The following is a 17,505-nucleotide window of genomic DNA, read 5'->3' on the forward strand; positions in this document are numbered from 1 at the left end:
CGAAGAAAACGGAAGGACCCGGTAAGCAACGGTTATTTCGTTTTATCAATAAACGTTTGATCAATGGAGAGCATTGGTCCATGGATTGCGGGGTTTAGAGATACTCCGGAGATTTCGTTCTCCATTAAAAATAATTGCATCGGGTAATACTCGAGGGTGGGGAAGGCAGGGAAGGAACTCGATTCATCGGATTTTTAAAGTTTGTCTTAGAATGTTCGAAGCACTCGACTAACTTGAAATCTTCTTAGACGAAACGAGGGAAAGTTAAGGAACAAGGGAAATCCAATTTCAGCTCCGCGGTGTGTAATAACCAAGGAATGTCAAAATGGGGAAAATGCAGGTAACATTATGATAATTCGCCTTCTTAAATTTCTTTAAAATCTCGTTATTCAAATCTTCTTTGGATTTATTAAACGATGGCAAAGGTGTCACCGTGATAATACGTATTCCCGAAGTATCGAATTATTAGGCTAGTGCAGTCGGTTACCGTGGGGTCGCCGATTGCTCTGCCTTTGATTTCCATTCGGTCATAGTTATTTATTATTTATCATCGTATTATATACATTATTTAACGTATAGTATTTATATTCTACACGTTATTATTTACATAAGTATTTATCGAATACGACATATTAAATTCATATATTTATTCCTTTATTTTGATTATTTTCGAATAAAAAGATTTCATATGTCTTACTCGGTAAATCTAACGTGAACCATGCCAAAGAAGGAACCACAGGCACAGCAATTGGTCACCCTATAGTGACCGGTTCCGCTGCTCTATATCCAAGGTAAAATCTATCGATCTATCGCTCTCGAAACACTTTGGTTGAATTTTTCAGCATATTGTTGCCTACATAACCGGCGGCGCCCACGGTATAGGAAAAGCTATCGCCGAGAAAATCTACTGCCATGGTGGTAAAGTAGTGCTAGCCGACATATCCTGCACTGGAATGAAAGTTGCCGAGAGTCTGGGCGACAGAGCTTTATTTTCGTGTACCGACGTAAGTCGAGTTTGTTATAAAACTACGCCCGATATCGTTTCTACGGATTAGGTTCCGCGTTATACCACATAAAATGGCATTACGATGAAAGTTCGCGTCCGACGCTGTTCAAAGCGTTTCTGGAAGACGATCGCGCTCGCTCGTAACTTAGTTTGATCTTAAACTACATCCCCTAAAGCAAATGAGAACTTACAGCGTGCTTAAAAAACGGCCGCGCCGAAGACACATTTTTATTTCCACCTTTACCTTCTATTTCACCCGAGCACCTCGTCGATTCAAGTTCCGCAGACTCGTAACATTTTTTACTGAAGCAAAATTCATTCTTTTATGGCAATTTTGAGGGCGCAAGTAATTAGAAATCATTTTCATTTAATAGACCAGGAATGGTAAGAGATGTATTTTTAATCAAATGCGGTTTTTCTGTTATCGGTACTTGAGCGTTGAAACAGAAGTAGACATGCAAGGAATATTTAGTTAAATTATTAAGTTACTTCTTCGAAGTAATTAAACCCTTCCCGTAAGATTTATTTTACATCTGCATCGTGTGTCCGTATCTTTATATTCTCTCGAGCGCTTAATTATCGATAACGGAGAAACAGAATTGTATTTATAGAAATATTAATAGAAATTAAGACTTGTGTCGATAATGTGCATCGCGTCTCGATACGAAGCAACGTACTAAGGACAAAGTTTCAATCGTTTGAACACTTGTCGAGCGAAATGTGCCGTCAAATCGGCACATCGATTAAAATTGATCGATGGCACCGTTCCGTAGGTAAGAGTGGAGAAGGACGTACAGGAGAGCATAAAATGCGTGAAAGATAAATTCGGAGGTGTAAATGTGCTCGTGAATTCTGCCGGAGTGGCGAACGTGTACCCGGTGTACAATTTCAAAAAGAAGAAGCCGCATCCGTTGGACTTGTACAAATGCTTGTTCGACACGAACGTGTGGGGTCTGTTCAACGTGACCCGGTTAATGGCCCCGCTAATGGCAGAAAACAAACCGGATGCGAATCGACAGAGAGGTGTCGTTATCAATCTCTCGAGCATGATGGCGTACGATGCGCCGCCGGAATTTGTCGCTTACAGTGGCTCGAAAGCTGCGGTTGCGGGCATGACAGTCCCTTTGGCGAGAGGTCTCGCGCAAAAAGGTATACGCGTCGTTGGTGTATGTCCCAATTTCGTAGACAGCCCCATGACAGGTGAGACCACCAATTTTTATCTCTCCGTGTCCAACATTAAAACCCGAATTCTTCTCTTGAAACACAACGATGCAAACTGCACTCTTCTTGTACTGCTGAATTTTCTGCATTTGTAACCATTCGGCAATGGCAAATAGAAGAATTGTACCGTGTCAAATTTAATAGAATTTAATACGGGCTTTCGTAGACGTTCACGGGAACTAGGCAAATTCTTTTAACTTTTTACGCTCGAATGGCAATGATACAATCAATTTTTTTTTACAAAATTTCCTGGATTCTGTGATAGGTATGTGATATGTATGCGATACGTACGATTTGTACAGGAATGATAGTAGATTTGCAATATTTCAAACTAGTTTTACAAAGCCACTCTAATCACCCGTTTATTTCTTCGGACTAATTGAATCGGGACTTTCGACTAACTTACGTTCCTTCAGCTACGCAGACTGCAGAAGTAAGGAAACGCTTTATTGAAATGATGCTGACTCCCAGACGCTACGGAACATGCGAGGAGATCGCTCACATCGTTCAAGCGTGCATCGAGAATCCCCTAATCAACGGATGCAATATTCCCACGCATATGGGATTCAGATACAATCAGACAGAAGACGGTCAGAAAGAGGACGGGAAGTGTTAAACACGGTTCGTTAGAAAACGATTTTTCGTTCGGTTGAGCTTGTTGCGTTAAGTGTCTACCCTCGCAAAAGTGATTAATATATGATAGATGCTAATGTATCGTATAGCAGTTTCTCATAGTAAACTGTACTATTAAAAACGGTATTCAAAAATACAGAACCGGCCGTACAACTTTAGAAAATATTCCATTTCTTGCACCAATGTACCGTACTCTATTACATTCGTGTACATTGCATGTGTATATTGCATGTGTATTTCACCGGAGAATCGTGACCAGACGAAAATTCTCTATTTTGCGTATGCAACGGAAAGCCTTCAAATACTTTCCAAAGCTACAGTCGTTTCAAGGTCATTGTATGGTATCGCGTAACGAAATTGAAATTACGTATTACCATTTAGAAAAACATCGATGACCTCGAAATGACCCTCAAAAACCGGTCATTCGGAAGGTCCGTGTACATCATCATAATGGCCACTTCGAAAGGTTCCACTTCACCTTTGAAACATGCCGCTATCTTCCGTAGAAACAGATAAATTAAAGCGTCTCGTTTTTCAACCGTGATTCAACCTGTGTACGAATAAATTATTTCATAAAAATCGTCGCCGTGTGTTTGCGACAGTTTGACATACTTCCCTGCAGTACCAGTACATTGTGTCACTGTGGCGAGTTGATGTCCGAAGACAAGTGGCGTCGGAAGAAGGAAGGTCGCAGGCAGGTGGTTCGTTAACCCAGAAGGGAATCGGTTCGCATTTGCCGGGCGTTGGAGGTATCGATGAATATTAGATAGCGGAAAGTTTTCCGGGAAACATTTTGACACGGCTCGCGTAACGACAGGAGCGATAGCGGACGTAAGCGTTGCTCGACGCGCGATCACCCAGCGGATTCTCGAGCACGTCCTGAAGACGGCATCATCAGCGGGGACGTGCAACCGCACCGCGCCGCCACCTACTTTCTCCCGGATGAAATTTATGTATGGAAATATCCGCGTGAGCATTACGCATGTAGAATATCACGACCAGCAGCTGGAGGCCCTCCCGTGACGACACTTCCTTGGAAAATGTATTTTAACGCTCACGATGGAGGCGGCAAGGTGGAAATATGCGCTCGAGCGACCCGTTCCTTTCCTTTCCTTTCCCGCACCATTCGTTTTCTCTCGGTTGCCACCTCCTCCGCCGCGCCGCCTCCTCCTCGTTTTCCTCTACCTTCCCGGGCCTCTCCTCGCCGTCGACGAAGGAGTCTCCATCGACAACCCTACGGGCATCGGCATCGACGCCTACGCCGCGAGAACTACATACAGTCGAGAGCTTCTTTCATATTTCCGCGTGTAGATTTGCGGCACAGGAGAACCGCGTTCCAGCGCGTCCTCGAATATCCTCATGTTTTATGCACGCAAGGTGACAATTTTATCACAGGAAAGAACAGATTGTTAGGAGCGACTGGCAGCGACTCGGACAGTTCAAGTCGGACCGCGGTTTTCGCGTACATCGGTGTAGAGGGTGCCCCGTTTAACGCGCTCGGCATCTTAACAATCATCGTTTCGAGTTCTGACCAGATTATAACAAAATTCACCCTTCGGCAACTAAGCAGCTTTGATCGGAAGCTTAGAAAATAGTTAGATAATTATCGAATGCATCGGAATTGATAATTTGGGACGTAGGACTCAGTTTTCATACTTTTGTATAATCTCCGTGCCAATTCTCAATTGTATGGAATATGATCGTACAATTCCAAACGGTGCGAAATACGGTAGGTATTCGTTTACTGTATTTCCATCAGCAATTCTGTATTCTAAAGGCATTGCATGCTTGCCTGAAGCATGCAGATTGAACGACGATGAAAATGAAGCACAGAAACATCTGTTCGTTCATAATGAAAGCTTCCTAAATGACTGTCGCAGCTCTACTATAAACGCAACATTAAAGGATGCATGTGACTTGATAAAGGAATATTGAAGGCTGCTAACGAACTAATATTAGCAAATGTGTCGGGTCAAAAGACGGATCTAATCTTCGAGCCAGTGGAAGCAATTTGACAGGCAAACGGGGTTTTTCAAGAGACGCTATTTAACCAACACCTTTATTTGAAGGCTTCTATATTCTGTAGACAATACATAGCACGAACCAATGTATTTTTATATTGATTCGTTACAAAGTTTAGAAATGTTTTCCAGTTCCAGTTTAGAGGAGTGCTTCTACTCCAGCAGCGACGCTCGTCGACAGAACACTGAGAACAGTGCTGACAGCGTTTCCGGAAATGATCGCAGCTTCCTTCAATAAAGCGAGAGCCGCAGGACTCAAGGCGATTACCGTCTGAGCCACGCTGAGGTACGTCTTGAGAATGATGCTCACTACTTCGGCGATGGCGCTAGGTGGGTTCGCGCTTTTAATAGCAAGGTTAAGAGCCGTTTCGATAGCTTGCGGGACAGTGGCTGCTGCAGCGTCGAGGGCTTTGATCAGGAGCTTCCTGGCTTGCTTGGTAGCATCCGCCAATCCGGGCAGGGCTGGCAATTCGCTGATTTTTGTCAGGTCTGGTATCCTCGGGATCGCGATGGTGACATCGCTGAAGTTGACATTAGCCAAAGCATTCTCTAGTTTCTTTATGTCGATATCGCCGGATATGGAGATCTGGATGGCCCTTGCGCTTCTGGAGTTCACCACTTTTTCCGTCGTGCTGGATGGCTGCTGCGAAGGAGATGTCGAGGGCCGGTGCGGTGGTCGACTACCCGGCGGCGTTGAATGACCTGGGCGCGCCGTGCTCTGGTTAGGATGTTTCGAGGTTGGTTTGTTAGGACGCGACGAGGTTGGTCTATGATGGCTATTAGATCCAGGTCCTTTGCTGGATGGAGGAGGAGCTTGCGAGCTGGATGGAGGAGGAGCTTGCGAGCTGGATGGAGGAGGACGATGTGGTGGCCTGTTGGGTGGAGGTGCCGGGCTAGAGCCGTGAGGAGGACGATGTGGTGGCCTGTGGGGTGGAGGTGCAGGGCTAGAGCCGTGAGGAGGACGATGTGGTGGCCTGTGGGGTGGAGGTGCAGGGTTAGAGCCGTGAGGAGGACGATGTGGTGGCCTGTGGGGTGGAGGTGCAGGGCTAGAGCCGTGTGGAGGACGATGTGGTGGCCTGTGGGATGGAGGGGCAGAGCTAGAGCCGTGTGGAGGTCGCTGTGTCGGCTTTTGGGACGGAGGAACATGTGAACTGGAGCCGTGTGGAGGTCGTTGTGAGGGCCTGTTACTAGAAGAAGGAGGAGCAGGAGAAGAAGGTCTACTAGGTCTGCTAGGTCTGTTAGGTCTGCTAGGTCTGTTAGGTCTGCTAGGTCTGCTAGGTCTGCTAGGTCTGCTAATCGGACTGGGCCCATTTGTAGGTCTGCTAGGCCCGCTAGATGGCGAATCTGGACAGCCAAATTCGGATGGAATAAAACACGATGCAGAAGAAGCTGGTGTTTAAGAATCCATCATCGAAGGATCGATAGAGTATTACAAAAGCTATGATTTTGGGATCAGAAACCGCTAAAGCTGTGCTAGGAGGACGCTGAGAAGCTTGGAGAAATTGAAAGACTATCATCGGGTTTAATAGCTGTCGCGTCAGAGAAAGATTGCGTTTGTTAACTTAATTGACAATGAGCCATACCTGTCCTTTAGGCATCTTGTTTTTTGGGTTGGTTTGACTGACCTGATCGCCGTCCTCCGTTCGGAAGGATCTTCTTCAGCCATTGCGTGACGTCACGGATAATGATTTTCAATAAATCTGCCTTCAGTTTGACTGGTTGGAACAAGTCGAAGCCGATAGACACAACTATTTCTTCGGCGTCCTTGGCGATGCTGTGCACCAGATCGCCAGCCAATACCACAACGTCTCCGTCGAAAGGCGTGTTGTCCGGACGAACAATGCCGCTTAACCATTTCGTTACTTCATCGACAAGCGTGTTGAACAGCGACGAGCCGAGAGTGAATGGAAACAGCCCTGCTGATCCGAGTTTTCCAATGACATTCTCGATGTCCTGGACAAGCCGTTGTGACAAATCACTCGCGAGGTCGAGGGTGGACGGGTCCTCTGCGGATGATGAAGACGAGCTTGAAGAATCGTCACCACCAAAGTTTGGCAGCGGGAAACCTAGTATCTGTGGGAGCAAGAATTTATTTTACTATTGAATTCAGAAGGAACGTTGCACCAAAGCAAAGTCAATGATCTTTTCATTTTATTTGCTATCGCCGAAAATTCTCCCCGTATTCTACTTTCGCTTGTGGGAGATGATGAATCTTTCTAAGATTACCTTTGTACAACCTTTTTTTGCAGTTTATTGTAGATACGAACAAACAACAATGCGAAGTAGATCATAATTTGGAACATCATTCGTAGGCTGTAGATCTTCGCGCAAAATAAAAATTGTACGCATCAATTGCAAGATGTAGAAACTGAATGAAAGTATATTTCTTTCGTTAAAAATGTTAATATGTTGAAGACAATGTATAAATGTTCGATTCTATCAAGCTTCCTGCTCTTTTAGCTTTAACTTACTCAGTTTCGTCGTAAATGCATAATATTCATTCGATTTATTTGCAATCTAGGAAAGTATCGATTGCATTGTAAAAATTGTAGAATAGAAAACACCAATTGATCGGATTTTTCTATGCAGTTTCTCGGTGTCGAACGTGAATGATAATTGAAATAAATATTCGCACGAAAGTATTTGATGAATTCTGAAGAAAAAGGATGTTGATTGATAGTCAGAGAGGACTCACCGACTGCCGAGAGACACGTGAAGGAATATGAAGAGCACACGTGGCGCCAACAAGGGCGAGAACACACAGTACTGTCGCACGCATCTTGTTTGTACGTTCGTCTCTGCTTCTACTCGACTAAACCAACGAATTCGCGGGTATTTATACGGTGATAATGAATGCGCTGAGCCATATATTAAAACCGACAATAAGATAAAATATGCAGGAACAGCTGTCTTCGCCAATTACAACAAACAATGTCACAGGCATAACAAATGATTTCGTCGAGTTCCGACTTCCGTAATCTATTCTCACGTTGGGAACGTTCGATTATCAATACACGCGTCCAACTGCCATGCGTTTTACAGTAGTCTTTGCTGTAACACGTAACCCAACGTGTTACACACGTGTCGGGAATAACGAATGCAACGTGATACAGGCTGTCATCAATTTTCGTCAGTCATTTTTCGTCTTCCGCAAGTGGAAGAGCGGGGAAAATTTGTCGTAGAAAAATCGAAGAAAAATGATCGATGGTGTACGAAGCTGTTGGCGGCAATTAAAGCGACAATACTTTTAGTTCTCGCTGCAAAGAAGATGCTTGGGGCACAACTTTCGCGGCAATCTAATAGATTCCTCGGAGAAAAGGGAAGCTGCCGCGACACGAATTGGACAGATTCCAAAGGCGAAGTCTTAGGGCAACGGTTCGCGGTTCCTGTCTCGTTCCATTCATTTCGAATCCTAGCTCTCTTTCATCGGACCGGAGATCTGAGGAATAGTTGTGAGTTTGGGGGCCGGTCGTTTGTTCCACTCGAGATTGCGCGAGACAACAGGGGCCCGGCCCGGGGACAACAGGAGCCCGCGGAACGAATCTTTGAACCAGCGAAACGCAGCGGAAAGATTGTGTCCCGGAATTCTTGCCACGAGACGGCCACGCACTTGCACTCGCCTATCCAGAGGAGGGAACTTTGTTCAAATCGCGGATCCGGCGAAAGTTGATCGTTGCGTAACCATCGCGGAATACCCGGCATCGTTTACGAATCGGTGGATCGCTGACAGGAAAACTTTTCGAAGCCCGGATGCCACGTGCTCACTTCCTCGTGGAAATTCCAGGATCCTCCGAAGATTCCGCATCTACATCGCTCTTACTCCGCTTGAGAATTCCTGTACAACTTCCGACAGGAATTTCAATTGGGAGTGATGCTATATTCGCGATATCCCGTGGATTAAACGGCTGAAAAATCTAGCTCGACCGGTGCCTTTCGATGATCAGATTTCAATTAACCGGAGATATTATTTCAAATCGAGCTTGTTAGCAGCGACGAGGCGGGCAGCCTCCTCAAACTTTCGGCAGACGTTCTGTTTTGTACGAGATCACCGATGTAACTTGATCGCGACGATTCATTTTGAAATAGCACGATGCGCGATCGATCGTTCCATCGAAATTCGAATCGAGACTTATAACGGCTACGAACAATGGAAAATGTAACTGATTAAATTCTAAGTTGCCGTAGTTGACAGCAAATATGACTCGATCATCTTGATTCGGTGTAAAGGGGTTCAAGCTGAAATTATCGATGGTTCGAAAATTCGTCAAATCTAGGAACTGCGAACTCGGTAATCCCAGGAGGATTACGGATGTTCAAGAAACAAGAGAATTTTCATAGAAAACCGGAATTTCCTGATGCACACCATTTGAAACCAGCAGCACCACAAAAATTGACTTCTCGCGGAAATAGTTCCAAGCTAAATTTTCTTTAGGTAAATATTTATTGGTTCGTATCTTAGGAGACCATTTTTTCTATAAATACGTAAAATTCTTGATGCGTTGGATCGCGGTTCGACGAATTGTTGGACAAGAAGATTCGAAGACTCGTGGAAGAGGCGAAATGGGTAAGATAGGCAGAGGAGGTTTTTCCGTGGATTCGTCGGCGCTGTCTATTCGAGTCCTCCCTTGATTCGCATATGGCTGCTGGATGGCCCGCCCCGTCGACGCTTCCATACCAGTGATTGATGCTCGACGTCGTTTCGCAGACGCGACTACATAAATCAAAAGGCATCCTTATACGCGCGAACCCTTTTCTTGTCGCGGTCCCCTTCTTCTCCGTTTCTTTTTTCCCGTCTGCCCCCTTTCCGAGGCGCCTCGATGCGTTATCAAATCCGTCGATGACAGACGAGAACGTATTAAATACCGAACGGGACGGGCATCGATTGTCATCGGGTCGTCGGGACGTCGGGACGTCGGAACGCCCCGCGCCTGGACGGAGACGTCCCTCGAAAAAGGTGGGCGTCGAACGAACACGTGCATCATCCCCGAGGCCTCGCAACGATTGAGATATGTTTTCCCCAGGCTTCTTTCCTCTGCTTCACTATGCCGTTCGTTCTTCTTTTTCCACAGCACACGTACCCCGACCCTAATTATCCTACGGCGCTTGTTCCGTACATATTGTTTGGCACCGCGAAGATGCTCGGGTGCTGCTGACAGAACTGCCGACGGAATTGCGGTTTTTAAGAGGAACACGTGCGAGCGTTACCTTTTCATGTCCTCGCCACAAACGGGCCAATTAGCTACTAAACCCACTCACGATGTTTCAAAAGCTGTATCGTTTCGTGGATCCACGTTGTTGTTGCCTGTACAAATTCCGTATAATGGTTTGACTCTCGCTCATTAGGTACTTCCTGCAGGTAAGTCGAAATCTCATTACTTTAGTAAATCGACTTATAATATACAGTTGGTGTACAAAATGTTCGTACAACTTTTAAAACGGAATAACTATTTTACGATCGGACCAAGCGATCTATGTGAAAAAGTCAAGTTGCTGATAGTAAATTCATTCTTGAAATTACTAAATTATTCAACGTTGTTTATCACTGTAGGACAACTGAAATATTGGACAATTTGTGGTTACTCGAATTTAACATATGTTTAGACAGCAAATATTGTAGTGAAATCTTCGGATTCACTTGCTCCGAATAAATTGTGTAATTTAGAGGTTGAATGTAATAATATAAGCGACGAACACGCAAAATCCATTCATTGCTGAGCACAGAGTGAAGTACCATTGTTCCAGGCTTGTATTCGACGGTTCCAGCTGTATCGATACATCATTCCTGACAAGGAATACCATCTAGAATAGAGAAAGGGGAAAGCTGTAAGAGTTGCGAGAGACGGATGAATCTACACTTTTGTGCGTTAGCATCCCCTTTGCATGGAGGAGCGGTGAGAAACGATTCAAACAGCTGCGTCACTTATTGTACTACATCCATTAAAATGGCCCACGGGAATCATGCCTCCTTTTGAGAATTAATTTCTTTTCACTACCGAGATACTTTATATCTCTCTCCAACGATGTTATTGTTTCGAATGCTTCTAACTATCTAGTCTGCGAATTTGATACACTTACGATAGAAATAAATAGGCGTTGTCGCATATCTTGTCTTAAGCTGATTTTCTGGATGAAGTGGTAATGCCATTTTGTTTAAACATACTATTCAATTCTAACAATCATATTAGACAAATTAAATTGTATACACTCGATAGCTGTCTCAATTTATCACAGGATCCTCGCACAATTCTCGTTGTTAATTCACACAAATAATTCATACAAACTAATTCAATTCTCCCACATTTTGTAATCTCACGATCATTCGATTACTAAATAATTTCTGCTTGGTCTGGAAATATACCATATTAGTAAAAATAACCGAACAGATTTTAGGGAGTGTTACGTTGTGTTAATTTACGTATACTGTTATGTGACGATGAAATAAGTTGAAGTAAATAGGATAATCAGGTGAATTAACCCAATCATAGAGTGAAAGATCGTTCTGTTGAGATAGGATGTCTTAGATGTCTAGAGTGAGATATCTAGGGCGATATCTTGTGGAATATTTGTCAGCAGAAATTATCATAGAATAGAAAATTGTTTGCTTAGATTAGAAAAGTTTCTTATTTGCAGAGTGATTGTAGAGTGCAGAAAGCAATGTTTGCTAATCTAAGATAAGAGGCATCCGCGGTAAATTGTACCCTTCGGAAAGTAAAAGGACCGATGATAAGGCGTTATCTATTTTCGCAAAGGAGTGCTCTTACTTACTTTTTCGCTGACATTCCAGCTAACTAGCAGAATTATCGCATCGCTGACGCACGTGCGTGATTGGCAAAAATTCATTTCGCGTGGTTTACATGTCGCGGAAATTGCGTGTCTGCCGCACGTAGAACCCGAGACCCTTTGTTTAGATGGCAACGTTTGTCATCGTGTGTCTCGTGCGGGCGAGCTGTCGTCGTCGTCCTCGTTGTCGCCGCGACGCAGACGTAAAACTACAACGGGTAGGCCAACTCCCAAGGTCGGAGATATTGGGCACAGATGCAAAGTGTCGAGATTGCTGACAGGTTTGATAATACTCGGGTTTATCCAACCGGGTACCGGTTGTCTTCTCAGCTGTCTATCAGAGAATTAGGTGGCGAACGACTGACAACTAGCCAAGTTATTGTTTGCAATTTGATTGTGATATTTTCGTCCGAATTTGTTGGTTACGCGAAACGATAGACTGCGTATATGCGCCATCAATTTCAACGACGGACTGACGATCTGTCAACTTTACAGAAGTTTACCGAACTGAGAATGTTCATTGAATTTTCAATTCGTAAAAATCGTTCTAGGATGATCGTTGGTAAGAGGGGTTTTCGAGAAGATCAACTAATTTTGCAATAACTAAATATTCTTGATGACAAGAAAAATATGGAAATGTTACATATCTTTATTAACGTAATTTCCTATGATAACTTAAACAATTAAAGTAAATGTAATCGTTGGTCATGATTAACGCAGTAATTATTAATCATGTAATAATTACTTCAATTGAGTTAATAATAATTCTGAATAGTTTCCTGGAAAATCTGGTCTACTATGACCATGGACATTCGGACCATCGGTTCAGGAACGTGCTGTATAATGCAGAATGCTCGGACTATTTTACGATCCATAGAACTATGCTAATACAAAGCAATCGCGAAGCGGGTAGATGCAACTGGCGAGGTCGACGGGACGCGCGACGTCCCGTTCCCGTGTTTGCTGGGCAGGACGTTCGACTTCCTAGTCGAGGGTCGAGTGTCGAGAGTTGAGAGTTGAGGGAGACAGAGCGATTGAGACAGAGAATGATAGGAGGATAGGATGAAGGGTGGAGGGTGGAGGGTGAATTCGGACGGTGGCAACAATAGGGCGGCATAAGAACTCGTTAGAACGTATCGGCGTTACTACGGACGCAGTTGTTCCGAAGACTCTCGAGTTACATAACAATAGGGAGGACCGGTCCGAAAGGCGAGCATCCGTTCGACAAGTTTTGGCACAAAACCGTAAAGATGGTTCGACGGATGGCTCTCCCACGTTCTCTCTCCCCGGTCGGGCTGCCTGTGGAAATTGGCTGGCTTCGCGTCGTCACGGCGATCGGTGTCTGGCCATTAAATTGACATTCGGTGAATCAGTGTCAGAAGCATATCCGATACCTCCTCGGCCTCGGCGAATGTGTTCACTTAATATGGAGCCGGGAATCGGCGGGACTTAGTTCTGTTCTGCCCTCGGAAGAATCGTGTCGATTTCGATCTCCCCGCGCCCATCCACGCAACGATATGTAGGAAACCTCCTCGAAACCCCTCGGCCGGGCCGAGGCCCGCCCTCCCCTTTTCCCTCCAGTTGCCCGTTTCTATCCGGTGGAAATATAACAGTCGCCCTTTTGTCGAGCACAATGTCGAGCCTTACGATCGTCCAATATTTTCCGTCAACAAGCTGCACGCGTTCATCTCGTTATAAAGTCTGTTTGATCGGCAAACAGTGCAGCGCCGATGCAGGCCGCATGCATCGCGTGGCTGGTCCCCGGCCCCGGTGCGGCGCGTCGTGAGCAGAAACCCCTGCCGGACCCTCTTCGAGCACTTGATTGCGGACACAGGCTTGCTGAAACGAATGATCATTCGGTCGCTAAACTCTACTCGACCGTCATCGGCGCCAAGGTTCAATTAATCCGTCACTTCGTCCTGTGGATTCCTGCCAATTCTTATTCATGCTCAGAGCGATTCGTGTATTCGTAACAATTAGGTTGCGAATCTCTATGGGAATTTTCATTCTCGCTAATTGTTTTATTAATACCAGACGAGGGGAAACGTTCCTTATGGAGACTAGATAATTCGTTAGAGTAAACATAGCCCAACCGTGCTATTAGAATTTGTTAATAGGAACATTTTCTTGCACTTCAAAAGCATATTATACATGTAGCATATAGCTACTAATAATTGTCTAGAACACATTTAGATCTGGTTTTTAGAATCAAGGACAAATTTTCTTCACGAGTTAGAAGATTTCTCGTTGTAAGATGTCTCTGTTTTTCTGAGGAACTCGTGAGAAACATAATCCTATCGCTACCGAAGCACAACTCCCAGAAAGTGCTGACAAAACCAAAAGAATCTCCATGATAAAACCGAAACTGAAAAACTAGGATTTACATGAACAAAATTCAATCGACTCAGTCGTGTTACCGTAACAATGACAATAACATTTTAACGATGAAGATTAATTCGTGAAACCTGGCGAAACCAGGTTATTTTTGAACAGCAGCGTAAACTAACATTGAGAGAACCGAACACATACAATGAAATTGATTTTGCTAGTCCATTGGAGCTGTTTGTAAGACAATTTTATCCTGGATTAGACGCGATGCATCTCCTCCTTAGACAGCTGGAAATTGCAAAGGTTGCGTGAAAGGGCGAGGGCCGGAAAGAACGATGAACTCTGGAGTTCGAAATGCAGATTAATCGGCGACGGAGCGATTCATTTAGCAGCCGTCCTCCTTCTCTAACCGAGACCAAACAGTGGCCCCGTAATGAGATACCTTCAGCCACAATACACCCTTCATCCAAGCGGAAGAGAAACAAGAGAATAGCATTATCGGGGAAACGTACAGGCAATCTCGACCAATCAATCGCTACCGAACGTTGTATCGCTATCACCGTCAAAAGCGGCAACAAGCGTAACCATGATCGCGTCGATTACGACCCTAGTGAGTATAGGCTAGTGCCCAAAGTCCAATTAGGCGGAGGAGCGTACCGATCCGTAATCCAAGGGCTTTCGGAATCATCGATCCCGATTCTTCGGAACCAAAAGAATCCCTTCCCTTAGAAAAGTCCCTTCTAAAACTAGTGTTCGTGTTCCCATTATTCCACTTGTCCTAAATACCTAATTCATTGGAGAACCAATTGTCACGATTGTCAATTTGAATGCCATAAAATCAGGCCCATGAAATTTCCTCGGATTGATCAACGTTGCAAGCGATGTACGCGTAGGCTGTATTCAGCATCTTCGATTTTCAAACATTGCGTTTCAACACTTTCTTAAATTTTACGTAGGTATTCTAATAGGTATTCTAATAATCGAGAACTTATAATATTAAAGTGGAACATAATTGGCCTGGATATCTTGAACCTGCAAAAAATTATTCACGAATCAAAACCTTTTGATGAATGTTCTGTTCTGTGAACAATGAATTAATTCAATATTTTACTATAACAGGAAAAACATCGTAGTGTACCATTGATTGTAGGGCGTTCCATGGATTGCAAGACTGAACGGCCGTGCGTTAGCAGCAATGTATCGTGTACAGTCCTTGCGAAGTTCCACAAAGCTCAACCGTGTGAACGCTTCATGGTCGAATCCGGAGGATTTAGACGTGTGATCCTTGATGAAGAGGTCATTGAACCTGGAGCTCGAATCACCACGCGAGGATCGGCCGCTCGAGTCGGCAGTGCTCCGTTAGATAGCTTACGAGGCAGTTACCAGGCCGTTACCATGTCGATGGTGCCACTTGTCTCGAGAGGCTGCAACCTGCTTCAAACCTCACTCGCTCGCAAGGAAATGGGATAGCGTCTGTACATCCTGGTTCATCAGTCGCTCGAGTGACTTTGACATGACACTGGCATTCGCTAATAACCAATTTTCCTACCCTTTGCCCCTCCCTGTGCTTTAGAACGGAGCGTAATCATCCTAACAGTCATTTTTGTCCAACTTCGGCATCTACCCTCCAACTACGCCTGGAAAAGTTGCCGACACGCCTAACTCGTGCGGCATTATTTGAGGGAACAAGCAACTCTCGTTCCATGGAGCTTATCTTTTTCACAGTCGTAGATCATAAGAAAAATTGTCGAAGTTCTGAATGCTTTCTGCTTGATTCTATCCCAACCAAAATCGATGATACTGCCGAGTCATCTATAGACTGCAGATCTCAGACACCTATGATAAAACTGGACAGATGCGGTACAAAGCAGTAGACTGACGAAAAGAATCTGAGAGCATTGGCCCATTAATCTCACGTTGTTAAAATTATGAAAGGGGAACAGAAATGTCTGCTCAACTTGTACATCTTCCCGTGGGTCCGCGGTCTGGTCACCCAATTCATAAAATCATTTCGAACTGTAGCAAGAGCTAACCGAATGGATTTCAAGTTCTTTTAATTGGTGTACGATGTATACAGAGTTTTCTCAAATGTCCGCTATGAAGAACTAGCTCGAACTAAACGCGCAGCCATTATAAATCATCGGAGATTAGAAAGGTGTGCGGTTGGTCGGTTGAATCGACTGGCGATCGCGTCGTATGTTTTTATTGAGATGCAAGAAAGTAATCGGTGGTTTATGGAGGGAAGAAGGAGGGCCAATAGGCGTGTAAGTGGAGACGACTGCTGCACTTTGTAGATAAAACAGACTAGAGTCTAGTGCGAGCTAGATGCAGTGGTCTGACCAACCTATAGGTCCGAGACTGGAGAGCTCCTTAAATCACATGTAATCGTTTCCGACCACTCGCCGTCCGAACCCCTGGGATCAGACACCGCCAGTTTAGACCAACGTGTAAGTAACCCTGTCTCACCTTTTTCGCCGTTTTTCCTCTCCTGTAGAGTCAATGGTAACAGCTTGTGTTCACTCTTCGCAAGATAAATGCTCATTCAGTTTACCTTCGAACTAATGAATTTGTGACCGTATTAGCCCCGAAATTGAGTTCCTCCCCTTGGTCCTCAGCGAGCCGATCATTAAAACACTCGCATGTCGGTCTCCAAGGATCCTGGGATCTTCCAGGAGGTCAGGCCTCCAATTCCAATTATATCATGTATATATATACATCAAAATAATGAATTATTTTATTATTTTCATGTCAAGGTTATATTGATGAATTATTTCATTATTTTCACGTCACTGAAATCATTAAGAGACCAAATTAATGTTTATACAGCTGATGTATCTTGCAATTAGCGTAGACAATTTTTATCTTGCGTAAAAATCCGAATATCATAACTGCTTTCCAATTAAAATTATCGTCGTTCTAGTAGCTTTACAAATATTTGTATGCATCATCTGTGGAAAGAATGTTCAACTCAACAAATGATGGAATTATGTTGAACTCGAGGATAACGTTATCCACATGACAAAAAACATAGTCGCAGTCTACGACTTCACCAGAAAATTTCTCGGGATTTTGGTACGTAAAAAGTTTCCGACGTCTATTTTATTGACAGTTACAGAATCGATCTCTGGTGCCGCGTGTTACGGCTCTTTAATCCTTTCGGCGCAAATACGCGTAATTTCGAAGAGAAATGTAACAGTAACAAAAACTGTCCACTGCTCCCGTCTAACCCCCGTAGAGTCAGGCAGAGGCGGAGGCGGAGGCGGAGGCAGAGGCCGAGCCTTGATACGCTGCAATACTATGATACAGTGGTGCAGATTTTCCCGGGGCCGGGAACACGTGCCAGGTGTAGTGGAAGCACAGTGCGTTGGTTGCACGATCGGTGTCATTTGCCTAGGAAATTACGGTCTTCTGTCACACTGACTAATCTACTTCGTTACACGCGACAACGTAACTCTGTCACTGGCACCGCAGGCCCGCTCTGCTTTTCGCTTCCATCTGCTCCGCGACCAACTTCGT

At 44.5% G+C, this 17,505-nt stretch overlaps 2 protein-coding genes and 1 long non-coding RNA gene across 3 annotated transcripts; 2 read left to right on the forward strand and 1 right to left on the reverse strand.

The window, feature by feature from the left end:
- The first annotated feature begins 325 nt into the window (after positions 1-325).
- LOC117223858 (3-hydroxyacyl-CoA dehydrogenase type-2) lies at positions 326-2,843 on the forward strand. The gene is made up of 4 exons (XM_033476417.2): positions 326-340; positions 843-1,004; positions 1,780-2,206; positions 2,644-2,843. The coding sequence occupies exons 1-4, from the start codon at positions 326-328 to the stop codon at positions 2,841-2,843; spliced, it is 804 nt and encodes a 267-aa protein (XP_033332308.1).
- A 2,062-nt stretch (positions 2,844-4,905) lies between these two features.
- On the reverse strand, positions 4,906-7,701 carry LOC117223853 (uncharacterized). Its single transcript, XM_076522677.1, has 3 exons — positions 7,577-7,701; positions 6,507-6,954; positions 4,906-6,225 (listed from the first exon to the last, which is right to left on the reverse strand). The coding sequence occupies exons 1-3, from the start codon at positions 7,658-7,660 to the stop codon at positions 5,021-5,023; spliced, it is 1,737 nt and encodes a 578-aa protein (XP_076378792.1). The 5' UTR covers positions 7,661-7,701; the 3' UTR covers positions 4,906-5,020.
- A 449-nt stretch (positions 7,702-8,150) lies between these two features.
- LOC117223854 (uncharacterized) lies at positions 8,151-11,090 on the forward strand. Its single transcript, XR_004491024.2, has 2 exons — positions 8,151-10,237; positions 10,624-11,090. It is a non-coding gene; the product is annotated as an uncharacterized LOC117223854 (long non-coding RNA).
- The last annotated feature ends 6,415 nt before the right edge of the window (positions 11,091-17,505 follow it).

This window comes from Megalopta genalis, chromosome 6 (assembly GCF_051020955.1).
Source record: "Megalopta genalis isolate 19385.01 chromosome 6, iyMegGena1_principal, whole genome shotgun sequence".
Taxonomy (NCBI): Eukaryota; Metazoa; Arthropoda; class Insecta; order Hymenoptera; family Halictidae; genus Megalopta; species Megalopta genalis.